The sequence below is a fragment of the Coregonus lavaretus genome (genome assembly GCF_964263955.1).
Source record: "Coregonus lavaretus genome assembly, chromosome: 28".
NCBI classification, from domain to species: domain Eukaryota; kingdom Metazoa; phylum Chordata; class Actinopteri; order Salmoniformes; family Salmonidae; genus Coregonus; species Coregonus lavaretus.
Window position 1 is genome coordinate 19527733 of NC_140015.1, and position 15408 is coordinate 19543140.

General features: G+C 43.8%; 1 protein-coding gene across 30 annotated transcripts in view; it reads right to left on the reverse strand.

Moving 5' to 3' along the window:
* Positions 1-15408, reverse strand: part of LOC311104205 (nuclear factor 1 X-type-like) — a 107625-nt gene that overhangs the window by 43218 nt on the left and 48999 nt on the right. For 24 of the 30 annotated variants that reach the window (XM_084145908.1, XM_084145924.1, XM_084145922.1 and 21 more), the window contains one exon: positions 11815-12346. In XM_084145908.1, the coding sequence (XP_084002034.1) occupies positions 11815-12346 (532 nt within the window). Of the gene's footprint in view, positions 1-11814; positions 12347-13214; positions 14055-15408 lie in introns of those variants that run through there. The other 6 variants (XM_084145933.1, XM_084145915.1, XM_084145931.1 and 3 more) reach the window with 5 other exon arrangements.

Here is a 15408-nt window from a genome sequence, read left to right on the forward strand (position 1 = left end):
GTAAATATGTGATAGGGGAGTAGTGGCCTGAGGGAACACACAATGTATTGGGTAAAGTGTTATGAAATGTTTTTTATAACTGCCTTAATGTTGCTGGACCCCAGCAGCTAATGGGGATCCTTAATAAATACAAATACAAATCAGTGACTGGATCACCTCTAACCAATCAGAGTATCAAAGCCAATGACGAATTTTCAAAACGTCGCTTTACCCATGTGTGTTCTGGCTCTGGCCCAACCCATTGGTTTCTGCGACCAATCAGACGGTCCAGATGTGTTCGCATTCTATAAGGCCCTCAAACTCAGCTCTGGACCTCGAAGCCAGTTCCACTGCATGTTTTCATTGTTCCCCTCTAATCAGGGACTGATTTAGACCTGGGACACCAGGTGGGTGCAATTACTTATCAGGTAGAACAGAAAGTCAGCCGGCTCCGGACCGCATAGAATAAGAGTTGAATACCCCTGCTATAAGGGCCCGGGAGGGAGTCAAATTCAGACTCTTTGCGGAGAAGAAACAAACGTTCGTATGCGTGGCGTTTTGCCAGAGTAATGAGTCTGGGTAACCAAGCAACCGAAATTGGCCGAAGCGTTTGAAGAGTATCTGCTGCATGTAAAAGAGAAAGCTCTGACCAAGGTATGGAATATTCCACCAGGGTCATTCCGGAACCTTCAGTGTGAATGGGCTCTCGCTAGAGCCCATTCTGCAGCCAGAGCAGAAGGTAAAATAAACTCAGATGAAAGGAGCAGAAACGACAATAAAAGTACAAGCAAAGAAAGTAAGCATGGACTCTGTATTCTCTGGGGCCAAAACCACAGATTAAAATCTAACCGCAGAATGGAGGCCAGATTGCTCTAATTCACTGTCATCTCTGCTTTTTTACAGCAGAGCCTGGAGAGAGAGCGAGGGAGAGAGAGAGAGAGAGAGAGAGAGAGAGAGAGAGAGAGAGAGAGAGAGAGAGAGAGAGAGAGAGAGAGAGAGAAGAGAGAGAGAGAGAGAGAGAGAGAGAGAGAGAGAGAGAGAGAGAGAGAGAGAGAGAGAGAGAGAGAGAGAGAGAGAGAGAGCGCGCGAGAGAGAGAGAGAGAGAGAGAGAGAGAGAGAGAGAGAGAGAGATCGAGAGAGAGAGCGAGAGAGAGAGAGCGAGAGAGAGAGAGAGAGAGAGAGAGAGAGAGAGAGAGAGAAGCCCTGATTCTCCCGCCCACACCTACTCCTCTCTTCCATTCACAATGTCTCTAAAATTGTTTGCCCTCTCCTTTTAATGTCTGTCTCTAAATCATCAGCTCTTAAAATAAACAGCGGCTTGGATTACCCTCTAAATCTCCGCCTGTGCTGCTAAGGAGCATGTGCAGAGGGACTCAAATCAAATCAAATCAAATTTTATTGGTCACATGCGCCGAATACAACAGGTGCAGACATTACAGTGAAATGCTTACTTACAGCCCTTAACCAACAGTGCATTTATTTTAAACAAAAAAAGTAAAAATAAAACAACAACAAAAAAAAAAGTGTTGAGAGTATTTGATTTTGTGCACCAGCTGTTGTTTACAAATATACACAGACCGCCACCCCTTGTCTTACCAGAGTCAGCCGTTCTGTCCTGCCGATGTAGCGTATAGCCTGCTAGCTGAATCTTATCATTGTCGTCGTTCAGCCACGACTCCGTGAAACATAAGATATTTATTACAGTTTTTAATGTCCCGTTGGTAGGATAACCGTAATCTTAAATCATTCCACTTTATTTTCAAAAGATTGAACGTTGGCTAATAGGTAATTCCGTTTGGGTGCTCCCCTGTAGATTTGGGTTGCTGGAGGAGAGCCTCCATCATATTAAACAAAGCAGTATAATGGAAACTTGAGTACAACTCTGGAGCAGGGTGGTCTGAGTTGGATAATACAGCAACTAGCGCATGTTATCACAAAAACTATAAGGCAAAGAGATCTACAACCATCTTACATCAAGAATCCCTGACTTGACCATTATTTGAACATCATCCCTGAGGCCATTTGAATTCAAAGTGTATTCTGACAAAACATACCATATGTTATTGGACCTAAACCAACAAATACAAATACAAGTTTCCCAGTCCAGTGTGGTGACAGATTGCACCCAGTCTAGGACCGGTGGAGGGGACCAAGTCAGGGCCTGCTGTAGCCATTCTGTACTCCCTCCACTCAGGGAAGGGGCACCCAGTACGAGCAATGAGGCGAATCCCAGGTCTGTAAGGGCACATATGTGCACTACTAGGTGTGTGTGTGTATGTGTGTGTGTGTGTGTGTGTGTGTGTGCGCGCGCGTGCATGTGTGTGTGCGTGCTTGCGTGTGTGTGTTGTGGTGTGTGTGTGTGGCACCAGGTGTAAACTGGGGTTCAGGTGCTGGGTGGGTGAGTGGGAGCACTGGGAGAGTGCGGAGAGAAGCAGGCACACATATGCTGTGCTACGGATGCTGTTTGCTGTCGCTCGCTCTCCCACTATTGCACACATGTGCGCACACACATACACACACATACACACACACATACACACACATACACATACATAGACTCACTCATAGGAGTTGAGATCTTTGGGGATCTCTCGGTTGTTTTGAAGGGCAAAACAGATTGCATTTGAAAAATGAAAGGGAAAGAGATGTAGCCTCATGTTTATGAACTATAACAATATTTTCAAAGGGTGTCTCTTTGAAAGCTAAAGTAGCTCTGCCCCATGAGAGGAGGCGCTCTCATAGGCCCTGCATTTGAACTAATCTCATAACTGGGCCATCACAACACTGAGACACTTCCTGTGTGCACAGGATGGGACACCTAGCATAGTCACTACTGCACCACTACTGCACCTTTATAAGTTATTCAATTAACAAACGTAGGTCTTGTAAACAGGCCCACTGAAGCTAAACTCCGAACCAGGGTCTCAAAGATCCCTCAGATGGGTTTGACTAAAGGAGACCAAGATGGAGTGAATCTCCTCTTTGAGTATGTATTCCTGTATTGGCATTTCTGCTTGATTTCAGACATATACATGTTAGTAATGTTCTGTCTATAGGGTGAAACAAATCTGAGTGGATTCCTCTGGCAGCCCTGTGCCCTGCGGTTGATTACGTTACAGCCGGAGTGCCACAGCAACAGCCCAGCACCACACTCTGTGTGCCAATAGGAGCTGTCCTAGAGGCACCTTGGATACCGACCAGCAAAGGTATGCTGGGAACAGGGGTAGGTGCCATGGCAACCCCTTGCAGGGGCTTTCTGGTCAATAACTCAAGGCACAGGTATGGTTGTGTGCATCAAAAGGGCAGGCACCGGCCTCAGACACTAAATAGCCCAAAACACAATGAGGTGACTTCCAAAATGTGAGAGCTTATAAGTAAATACACCAATATGCACGGCCAAACAAACTGTGCAATCTCATAAACAGGCTACTTCCTGCTTTAATCTTCTCCATAGTTTCTTATTGCTTATGAAAAAACCCTGTTGTTTTTCATTCTTTTATGAAATGTATGCATTGGAACTGCCAATAAGAATTCAAATGAGTCTGAAATTATAGGTGAGTGCAGAAGTGTTGACAGTTGACGGTTATAATGAGAATGTTACCATCCCAAATTATGCCTGTGAAATGGAGCCTCCGGTCCATATGAAAAGCAAACAGACAGCGTAATGAAGTGAAAGTGTCAGCTGATTTTGTGCCGGAGCCCAGAGCCGAGTCGAGCTGAGCCCTGCTTCCTCTTTAAGGAGGGAATGACGGGACTGGGCAGCAGAATCCACTAGAATAGCATGAATCTTCCACAGACTCAACAAAATAATAAAATAATAAAAGGTGTGTGTGCGTGTGCATGTGTTTTAATTAATACTATTCTCCCACAACCATGAGCACATTTATGAGAAAATAATCATTATAAAAGTTATGAGCAGAAACAGAGCAGTCTTAATTAAATACAAATGTTGCCCATTCATAACTGTAAAGTATCAGCATGAAGCGTTTCTGAAACCTTTTCTCCTGATTTGAGTTTTAGAAGTAAGTAAGTATTTGAGTAGAAAGTCTCATAATGCAATCATTACTAAATTACTGTATCTAAAAGAATGGCCAATTGTTTATTAACTAATTAATTTAGAGAGTAAAAAACTAGTGTAAATACTATTATTGTTTTGATATTATCAAAAGTGCTGTTTCAATGTCACCATATCTCTCTCTGTCTCCTTGTCTCTGTTGGTTCGGCAAAGGCGTGTTTGTTGTTCAGCGGCTCAAAGGCGTAGTGGCTTTATTTATTTATTAGATTCCCATTAATTAAAACATTTGCACTGACAAACAGGCAAAAGGACGCATTAGCACCTAGTTTACACCCCGCGTCCCCTGGCTGTCAGCTGGCGTGGCAGAGCTCCGACGGCGCACATGTCTTTAAGTGATGCGGAACCAGAGAGGGTCTGAGACAGCCAGGGCGTCTCAGCTCATCAACACAGACAGAATTAAATAGCATGATATCACTGAATGTCAGTTAATATTGTACCAAAACATAACTGTGTTTGTCTGCAGGGCTAGGAATGTAATTGTAGCATTAGCATGCCCAACTGTTAAAAACTTAACATGCAGTTATAGTTTCTACAGTACATACTGTACTTGTAGGCTATATCCATATTTAGTATGCCTAAATGCACAGACATAGCTGTATTGTTACTGTATGTCAGTGCCCCCATACCATGTCCTCCAAAGGGAGTGAGGCCCTCACCTCTCTCTCTCTCACATCCCCCTGTTATTTCAATGAACAAAAGAGGGGCTCTTGAGGCCGTGGGTGGATCCATAAAAGGAAGAAAGAAGCAGTGCTCCTGGTCCGTGCTGAATGGGGCCCTTTCACACTTAGAGAGGCCTGTTTACTCTACCTCAATAATGGGCCTAATTTTCTGATCATTATTGAGTAATTCCACCCACCCCCACACCCGTCGTTTTACGCTCTCCCATCATTCAGGCCAAATGTTCTCCGTGAAGGCCCAGGTCTCTGTCCAAACGGATTTGAGGCTCGCTCACAGATGCAAAACACGTCGAAAGTGATTTGTTTTATTTTCTGGTGCGCCTGTCAAACCCTCATCCCACCCCTTCACAAGCCACCTTCTCCCTCTCCCTGTTCAGCTGCGAGATGTGAAAAAATGCTACAGCAGCTGGGAAAATAATCTGTAAAGAATGACTATTTTATGTTATTTAGAATACAGATTTATTTTTACAGCGTGTTTACTATGCAGTTTACTGTAGTTACTTAGTAAATACCATTTTGTTATTTAGCATGAAGTCATTCTCCCTTCTCATTGGGCAAGATCTGAGAATGAGCCTCCATTTTGTTTTTGACCAGTATCCCATACAGCACAATCACACTGAAAGTATCAACACTAAAAAGTAATATGAAAATATTCTCACAATGTATCACTGTTTGATAAAATGGTGATTATTATATTAAGAAATATAAAGAGGTCAATAAATATAAAATAATATATAATCTACATTTTAGTGCTGATATTTCCTGTCGGCTCGTTAAAAAAGCCACAGACATGGCGGAGGGAGATGAGGCCGCGAAGGCGGGAAGTGTTCATCGAAACTGTCGATAAAAAGGTTAAGAACGAGAGAAACAAAGAAAGGATCAGAAGGAGAGGTTGGCAGAGACTGTGTGGCGGTTTGAAAAGCTGGCACCTTCCAAACAGAGCTGCAGCTTTGGGTGCCAAACGCTGCCAACCAGCCACACTGAATTCTGCCCGCCCTCTCTTTGTTTTCACCGTGGCATTTTGCATCATCTTTATTTTGTGCTTTTCTTTTACATTATGTTAGATTGAGTGATGCCACTACGGCCACAATTACTACTAATAATACCACTAACAATAATAAAATAAATCATAATAATAGATATAGAATAAAAATATTTAGAGTTCTCATTAAACATTTTGAGGGAAAACTATGTTGCTACCCTATTTAAATGGCAGAATTTGATAGGGAGTAAATTACATACTGATACAGAGATCCCGTATCAGTATTCCCCGACTGTCTGTGCCTCCACTGTCCCAATTACAGGGCAGCCTTTCCCTGGCTCTGCTCCACTGGGCCGAGCGCGAGCGGATCAGAATCTGGCTGGGAACTGGTCGGGCAGCTCTCATCCCTTCTCTCACTCCCTCGCTCCTCGGCACAGGGAGCTGAGAGAGGGTATATGTTTTTGGGGACAGACAGATTTCATGCCTGGTGTCTGTACAAAACGGCTATAAGAAATCAAGCAGTGAGACGACACAGCATTAGAGACAAAAAAACGATACCAAAAATACCCCAAAAAACATCCCAGCTCATCCTCCTTTTAGCCTCTCTTTTCATTCAGATGAAGATGAACAAAATTATAATTTAAGTAGGGCTGAGACAACCAAACAATTGTATATGTTTCCGTGCCCATGATGCTGTGCTTGCTATAATGTGTTATTTAACTACGATAAATATTTGTGAAGTATTTCCGGTAAACATGTGTCCATTTTAATCAATTCAAACAAAATGATAAACACAAAATCATAATTAACAGAAAATAAAAATGTAAAATGCTGCCAAAAGGGTATACCATTACAATCCTCAGTCACTGTAGATACAATTGTTGATAGAATTATGAATAATTTGTAATGAGCAATAAAAATAAAAATACACTTTTTTCTTGGGACACCTAAAACCAAGATGAATGTATTGTTTTTATAAAGAAAATGAGATAATGTGATAAAGTATGTCCGTAACAAGCCAGTAAATGCACTGTGATTATGGAGGAATTATGAACTGGGTAAAAGTAGTTAAAGGAGCGCACAGTGTCCCTGCAATCCTAAACGCGTAAAGGTTTGAGTCTTTTCATCTATTCCTCGGAATTCTATCACCCTGGAATAATCTGTTTACCAGGGATTCCATGCGCTCCTCACACACAAAAATGGGAACTGGGAAAACTAGGGCCCTGAAAACGGGCCAAGCTAGGCTGTTTGAGATCCCTGCACCCTTTGCATATTAAAAACGCCACTGTGTAAATGACACTGTTCTGTCATGAGTGACTCGCTGACGCTCAAACTTTATTTGTGCATTTATTCAAATGACAACAGCATATTAAACTTTCCATTGAGAGTGTTTACGGGGTGTTTTTCACACGAGATGAATGTGGCCCCCATCGCGCCGGTTCTCAGTATTTCTCTGTCGGCCCGGGTTACAGACCCATGCCAGAACATTGGAGGAACACAGTTCTGTTCTTCTTCCAGAAATCTGCAGTTCAGTTTGTTTATCGGCCAAGGAAAAGAGCAGATATTTTTTCCTGTAAAACTCATGGTTCTTTTAAAAATAATTTTAACGTCCGTCGCTTTTCCTTCATCACCCTGTATCTGAGAGACAAACGCTCTTGGCCAAACATGACGTACCCAGACTTAAAGGATCGACATGACAGTGTGGTCCCATCCACACTCTCTCTGTGTCTGTGCACAGGGACAGACAGTATGAGACAGAATGGTGCAACAGCAGAATCAGAAAACATAGGACCAACGCCCATCCACAACCCCCAAACCTTCCCAGGCCTGCCTTCATAATAGACAAAGACCAAGAAGTAAAGGGCTGTATTTTTTGGGGAAATAAAATACTGCGTCATATTTGGCAACTTCATATTCATTTGAAAAATCTGATAATACCATTATCTCCTTTTAAAGTTCAGGATATTGTGCAAACCAGATTAAATCTGTACGATAGATAAGCGTGACAGGGTGTTAAGTCTTAAGTCTGTCTCCAAGGCTCTCACTCTCTTTGTTCGGTTCGGTTAAAGCATTCTCTCTGTTCTCTGCCGTGGTCTGCGAGATGGAGAGTCTGGGAGATGGAGATGGGCTCGTTGTCCTGGCGGGTCAGCGCCACAGTTCACCACACCGTGGAGCTGGCATAGGTCAGCGACCCAACAACGCACATCACTGGACAAGATCTCTCCTAGCATGGCGGACAGATTAGGGGTGTACTAATAAACATATTTTTATCATAAAAGAGCAGTAATGAGAGCCGTATGAGAGGGAGCCCGCTCCAAACATGACTAATACTGGAACAGCGGCGATCCATCAGACTGACGAATATGGAACACACTGCACAAAAACATGAACTTTTCCCATCGCGCCGTGACCTGAGCTGGGCCTTGGCAGGGCCTGGCTGGCTGAGCTTTATTCAAAATCTGAACAAAGATGAGCTCAGCCCGTTCTTCCTCCACATCCCTGAACCATTATCATCAACAGCATCAGGAATTACCTCAGGACAACCAATTACCTCAGGACAACCAGTCCTGGGTGACTGACTCTCACAGGTTAAATGCAATTGCATTACGTTGGGTGAACAGCCAGGTATTTGTCTAAAATGCTTTTGATAAGGGGCCTTGCAGCTGTGGAGCGGCAGTGTAAGCTGCTTTGATCAGTAATAGCTAGCCCTCACTGCCCCGCCCACAAGGCCTAAGTCTATAATTGGACAAAAGCACTACTGCAGAGGAGGAAAGGAGTCTCCTGTCACTCATACTGCAGAGGAGGAGAGGAGTCTCCTGTCACTCATACTGCAGAGGAGGAGAGGAGTCTCCTGTCACTCATACTGCAGAGGAGGAGAGGAGTCTCCTGTCACTCATACTGCAGAGGAGGAGAGGAGTCTCCTGTCACTCATACTGCAGGGGAAAAACCTGCAGCTGGTGACGGTGACATCAGTGGGCAGGAGAACTGTAGCACACCGATGGCTCAGATGCACTGATAAGGCCTGGACTCTGATAGCTTCCGAAAGACACAGACACCCTGGGATAGTGAGCTAAGAATAAAACAGTAACGTTGCCACTCCAAAGGTCAGAATGGAACCACTCACTGTTCCCCCTCTCTCCCCTACACTCAGTGAACTTTTAACCCCATCTCCTTCAGAGGCTCTACTGGTTCATACTTTTTAAGATGGTACTTTTCAATCTTGCAGTGTACAGTGGAGGGAGCGTGGGCTGCTGTTGAGGCGTTACGGTGGTGAAGCTTATGGGCAGAAGAACCAAGCGGAGCCTATGGCTGTCCTATGCCGTCTCTGTAGAAGCGAGGAGGCCTTGTCTGTCTCACACTGAAAGGCTTGTGCATTTGCCAACAAGGGCAACAGACCCAGATTTTAAAACACTTTCTATTCTGTGACATGAGTGTGGACAGAGATGCAGGGAAAAACAATTTCAATAAAAGGTAACAATAACCAATGATTTATAATGGAATATAACCCTTTTCCAAAACCCATAAATATACAATACAGATTTGTATGTACAGAGGCACAAAGCCAACCCACTGGGCAAAAACCGGTTGAATCGATGTTGGTTCCACATCATGTCAACCAAAATATTCTATGTGATTATGTTGAATCAACATGGAAAACTGATTGCATTTGCAAAAAGTCATCAATGTAAGGGAATTTCAGATTTGTTTACCCATCTTTTAACCGAAATCCAATGACACTGTGATTTAAAAAAAATTACGTTGAATTCACGTTAGTTGACAACTCAACCAAATGTAAATCAAAACTAGATGTTGAACTGACGTCTGTGCCCAGTTGGATGTGAGGGAATACTATATTAAATTTAGCAACCATTTAAGTTTCAGAAAATAAATTAATCTTGACATAAGTAAACACACACACACACACACACACACACACACACACTGAAGGGTAAAACAGTAATGGGATGACTGGTGAATACTGGCACAGGGTAAAAGGGCTAAGCTCTAAGGGGCGGCTTCACAGAGAGCTAATCTGAGCCTGGGTTAGCGGCAGCACATTGTGAAACAGGAAGACGAGCTCACAGAGGCCCAGCTAACTGACGCTGAGTTACACACTGTGCTGAAAAGAACACGGCATGGGGTACTCTGTCACAGAGGCCTGCAGCACCACGGTGCCAAGGAGCAGAATTAGGCCTCTGTAACCGTACGCTTGCCTGGTGTAAGACAATAGGTTTCTTTAGCCTTATGCTAATGGCTAACCGACGCAGGAGAGGGTTGTAGCTACGTGAGGGTGCTGGCTGGGGATATGTCCTCAGTGCCTTCAGCCCATACCTGAGTCAATCTACTAACTGCACCCTCAGCATACCTGACTACACTTTTCACTTGAGTGATTCATTGCTAACAGACAATAGGAAACACACAAAAAACAAATGGAAGATTAATTTCAGCACGATCACAGTGGAATGTTCAGTAATTGAAAATGACGAATGCCAAAAGCAACATTTTCAAACAGCAGATGTATTGTCAGACAGAAATGTCAAGACCCAAAACGATTTAATGCAGTCCTCATTGCTTTTCTCATTATCAAAGTCATGGAATAGAAAAGGATAAATGGAATTGTGTAATCAGGGACAGGTTCAAATATATTATTGAAAAAAATATATTATTATTATTATTTAAGATAATTTACTAAACAAAGTGTGGCATTATTTTAGTGATACCCAAGAAAAGCTATCTATACAGCTAATATATAATAAACGACAAATTAATCTTTAAAATTCTGCTGAACATTTAAACTCCTACATGGGGGGCTCTGTGTATCCACCAGATTAAGAGAAAGGTAAAGTTCAATATATACTATACATTTCCTTGACACTGGGTCTCCTCTATTTCAACATTACATTTTCCATTCCAAAGTAAGTATCCACATTTTCCATACAAGTAACTGATGAAAAAGGACTGCTTATAGAGTATCATATAAAGTTTGTTGAGGAAACACCTGTGTTGAATTTGGACAAATAAAAAAGTGCACAAACAAACTAAACCAAACTGAGGAGCTAATATAGAGAAGGGTTGTCTCTGTATGCAGTGTGCATGTGCATGTGCATGTGCATGTGTGTGTGTGTGTGTGTGTGTGTGTTTGCATTAGTGTGTGGGAGTCTCCGTGTATAAGCTATAAGAGTGTGTGTGCGAGAGTGTACATGTGCGTGAGAGAACGGGAGCGAGTTTGTGTTGGTGAAGCGACTGCAGCAGGGCTGACTGTGAGGTGGGCTGTGGTGCCAGAGAGAGTAGAGCGCGGGAGGCTGAGGCTGGTGACGGGGCAGCTCTCCCTGCCTCAGTCGCCTGCCTCCCAAACAACCTGGGACTGGGCCAGCTGTCACCACGCTCTTCAGCCCGCCACACACACACACACACACACACACGGCCCACAGACACACGGCAGACTGCTACTGACACACACACACACACACACACCACACACACACACACCTCACACACACACACACACACACACACGCACACCACACACACACACACACACACACACACACACACCCACACCCACACACAACACACACACACACACACACACCACACACAGCCTTAAAGACACTAATTTATAGCCAGACAATTACTGCATACATTAGCACACGCAGAGACACACATTTGCAGATGTGTTTTTCTTACAGACAACACACCCCTAAAACATGCATATTTGAATTCAGACAAATTTGCACACAAGCACCTGAACAAATTTACCAGCATAGACTTTATCTCTGGATAAGCACACATTTAAAGACACATGCACAACTCAAAAACAACACACAAACTAAACGGTGTGTCAGTGGTGTCAAATGTGTTCTGTAATGTTCATAAGGCGTTACATTTGGAGGCAATTCTCTTTATTTATCACAGGCTAGCACTTGGTCTGGTGGTGCACGGGGAGGGGCAGGGTTTGGCAAGGCTTAGGGTGTGGCTGCAAAAGGCCTTACAAACTGACCTGTGTGTGTGTGTGTGTTTGTGTGTGTGTGTGTGTGTGTGTGTGTGTGTGTGTGTGTGTGAGACAGACAGAAAACGTGGTAAGGTGTACACCCACTGACCTGGTGAGTGGACGAAGTAGGCCAGGTAGAGGTCGAGCTCCTTGACGGACACGCCGATGTGGTGAGGCTGGACGCACAGGCCGTGGTTGGAGCACTGGGGCGACTTGACCAGCCGCTCGCCGTCCGTGCTCTCCAGGGGGCTGCCCTTGAACAGGATGACCATCACCAGGTCCAGCCGCCACACCTTGTCGGCCTGGCGCAGGCAGTCGATACGGCGGATCTTGCCCTTCTGGTCGGGGTTGGAGAGAACACAGCAGGGGGGCTTCTTGCCCGTGATGGTGAGCACAAAGTCCTCACGGAACTCGGGCCGGATGTCCTTGCGGAGCTTGGCTAGCAGCCGCGACGCCCACTTCTGCTTGATCTCGGGCTTCTCACCCAGCAGCTCGTCCTTCACTGCGCGTTCTTCATCCTTTGTCATCCTCTTCTCGTGCTTCTTGAAGTACTTGCGTTTGCGGGCCTGCAGGTTGAACCAGGTGTAGGAGAAGGCACGGACATGGGGGAGAAGGGCCTCGATGAAGGGATGAAATTCATCCTAACGGAGGGAGAGAGAGACAGAGAGAGAGAGAGGGTGCTCTGTTATTTTCATGCTGTATGGTGCAAGCAGCTGAAGATCCGTTATTGAAGATAGAAGAGCGATGAGGCAATTTACAGACATTTTTCCCCCAAATAATTCCTGTTTTGATAGAACGTTAATGCACTGCCAACAGAGGGGATACAGTTCAGAAACGACTAACTAAGACAGGGCTAGCATTACCAACAATACCACTAACTGACATAATAATAATAATAATAATAATAATAATAATAATAATAATAATAATAATAATAATAATAATAATATTCATCATCATAATCATCATCATCATAATAATCATCATCATAATATCCTAAATGTAATAATACTGTAGGTACATACAATTACATTGCAAATAGTAAATTACTGGTACCGTCCTTCTTACAAAATAATATAATCTGAAAGCACATTTAAAACCTACATTAAACTGTAATAACAGATTAATTCAAATTTAAAAGACAAAAGAGATTAAAAAATTCAACCCAAGGCGAGCAAAACATTATTATTTTTACATCCACTGTAAAGGAGAATTTATTCAGCTATACCATAATACCTTCACTACACATCGCTCAGCGACAATGCCTAGATCTCGCCATAGTGTTCCTGTGCCAGGGTTGCCACACACCGGTCGTTCACCGCCAATCTTTGCCGCCACAAGACCACTGTTAAAATGTGCTGCTAAAAGATCTGCCATACCATTTCCTATCTCTCCTGCTGCCATGCAAAAGAAGTCTACCCAGACTCACATTTCAACAACAAATTGAAAGCGGACAGAAATCACCACAAAAACACACTGCAAGAGGAAGACAGACGGACTAGTAGTTACCATTTTGCACTCTCATCATAAATTTGGCACAACGTTCAAAATGAAAAAGAAATCTCCCACACCACTTTTTTTCCAGCACTCCCAAGTGCTGGTTTGGCTGGGCGTAATAAATGTGCAGATGAAAAAACTTGAGGGTAAAAAAGATAATTAGCAGAAGATCTCAGGAATCTCCAGTTATCCACAGTAAGCAGTGGAATAAAGTTAAACAAAATAAGATACACCCCGGATGTTCTGGGGGTCACAGCGTAACGCTGCAAAGGTTCACTGGTTAAATCTGGGACAGAAAGACAAAATACTCAAATTTAAAGAGAAGAAAACTAATATTGAGAAATAATGGAAATATGGTAAAAATAGAAATGGTGAATGGTATTTAAGAAAAAAAGTATCTAAATATAACAACTGGAATAGACACACTTAAAATAAACACTCTTCTTTTGCGCCCCCCCCCCCCCCCAAAAAAAATAAGGAAATAAAGCACAAAAAAATCCTTGGCAAAGCGTAATTGGTAGTGGTGTTTGTTCAGATCTGTAGGCCCCGTGTAAGAGTCAGAGACACACACACAGGCAGGGGGGCTGGGGAGTGCAGAGCACAGAATAGGAAAAAATGGAGAGAACCGAATCAATGTTGGACGAGCGCGTACGACCGCTGGCAAAGCCGAGTGCTGCTTATTTTTTCCCCTTTTCTCTCCAACTCTCTCTCTTTCTCTCTCTGTTTCTCGCTCGCCGTCTCTCGTCCTTCCCTAACCATTGCTTGAGCCTTTGCCAACACGAGTAGGGCCCACCTATTTGGCAACAAGATGCCTGTAGCCCAGCCAATGCGTTAGCTTCAAGAGCTGAAAGGGAGGGAAACGAGAAAGGAGGGGGGGTTAGTGGCAAAGAGAGGGAGAGAGCCGGAGAGAGAGCGAGAGAGGGAGAGCGGGAGGGAAAGAGTGTACGCAGTCCTGTCCGACAGTGCACAATTTGCCAAATCGACAAGTTCCTATCTGACACATAGGCAAAGTTCAGGGGACATGTATTTCTCGTGCACCAATCCTAGCTACCCTCAGTATGCTTCCATCTCCAGTATGGCCGCCATTGCCTCATCTCACTACCCCCCTACCCCCACCCTCTCTCTCTTTCTGCTTGCGTAACGCCACCTTGGCACAGGATGGCAAGAGAAAACACACAGCTCCAAAATCCCACCAGACCCCACAACCGGCAGCTGGTCTTGGAGTTACCACAGGAACAAAGAGGGGGAAACAAACCCTGAGAGAAGATGCATCAATGTATCGCTGGGTGCTTTAAAACCAAAGCATATACAGTACACTGCATGTATATTACAGCGGGTAAAAGGAGGAACACCAACATATCGAATAGGCAATCGAGAAATACAATTGTGGGAAATGTGTACTGTTCCGGTACAACTGTCGCTATGGCGCTTTCAGCCCAATCTCATCAACACCAGTCCAAAAACAGGAGAGTCTGCAGATAAATCACTGAGTTGTATTTCTCAAAAGCCTCCTATGGCTGTGTCATCCATGTTTGGACTAATAATGAGTGCATTGCCTCCATGATGCATCTCTTTCTTCTACAACTGCTGGACAGTTTGCAGAGGCATCTGTAAGGGTCTGCATAAGTGGATGTGTTATTGTTCCTTGGGTGGGGTTTGCAGGGTTTGTAATCGCTGCAAAATGGAAGAAGATGATGCAAAACACATTTGTATTAGTGCACACTCACACTGTACTACCGATATAATCTAATCTCTAGTTAATATGCTGCAGTATCATGCACTATTTCATGCTCCCATATAAAGATACATTTCTGCTTAATCTTAGAACGTTGAAGACAGCATCACCCCAGCATTTAGTAGTTGTCTTCAAGATGGTCTGGCTCACACCCATCAACTGTCACGATGCACAATAAAGGACAATATATCCCTGGGTTCATTTTCTGTTCAATTTCTGTTGCTTTCTCTGATACCCTTTGTTGCAGAACATGATGAGCATCTAACAAAAGACAGACAAAACTGACATTCAAATAAGATGAAAATCTCAATTGAAGATACACATACTTTGTAGGGTGAGTGTACATGTGTGTGTGTCTGTGAGTCTGTGTGTGAGAGAGAGAGCGAGACAGAGAGAGAGAGGGACAGAGAGAGAGTGCTGAGCAAATGTACCTGAGTACGTGCATAAAATACAAAGACTCACACACCAACA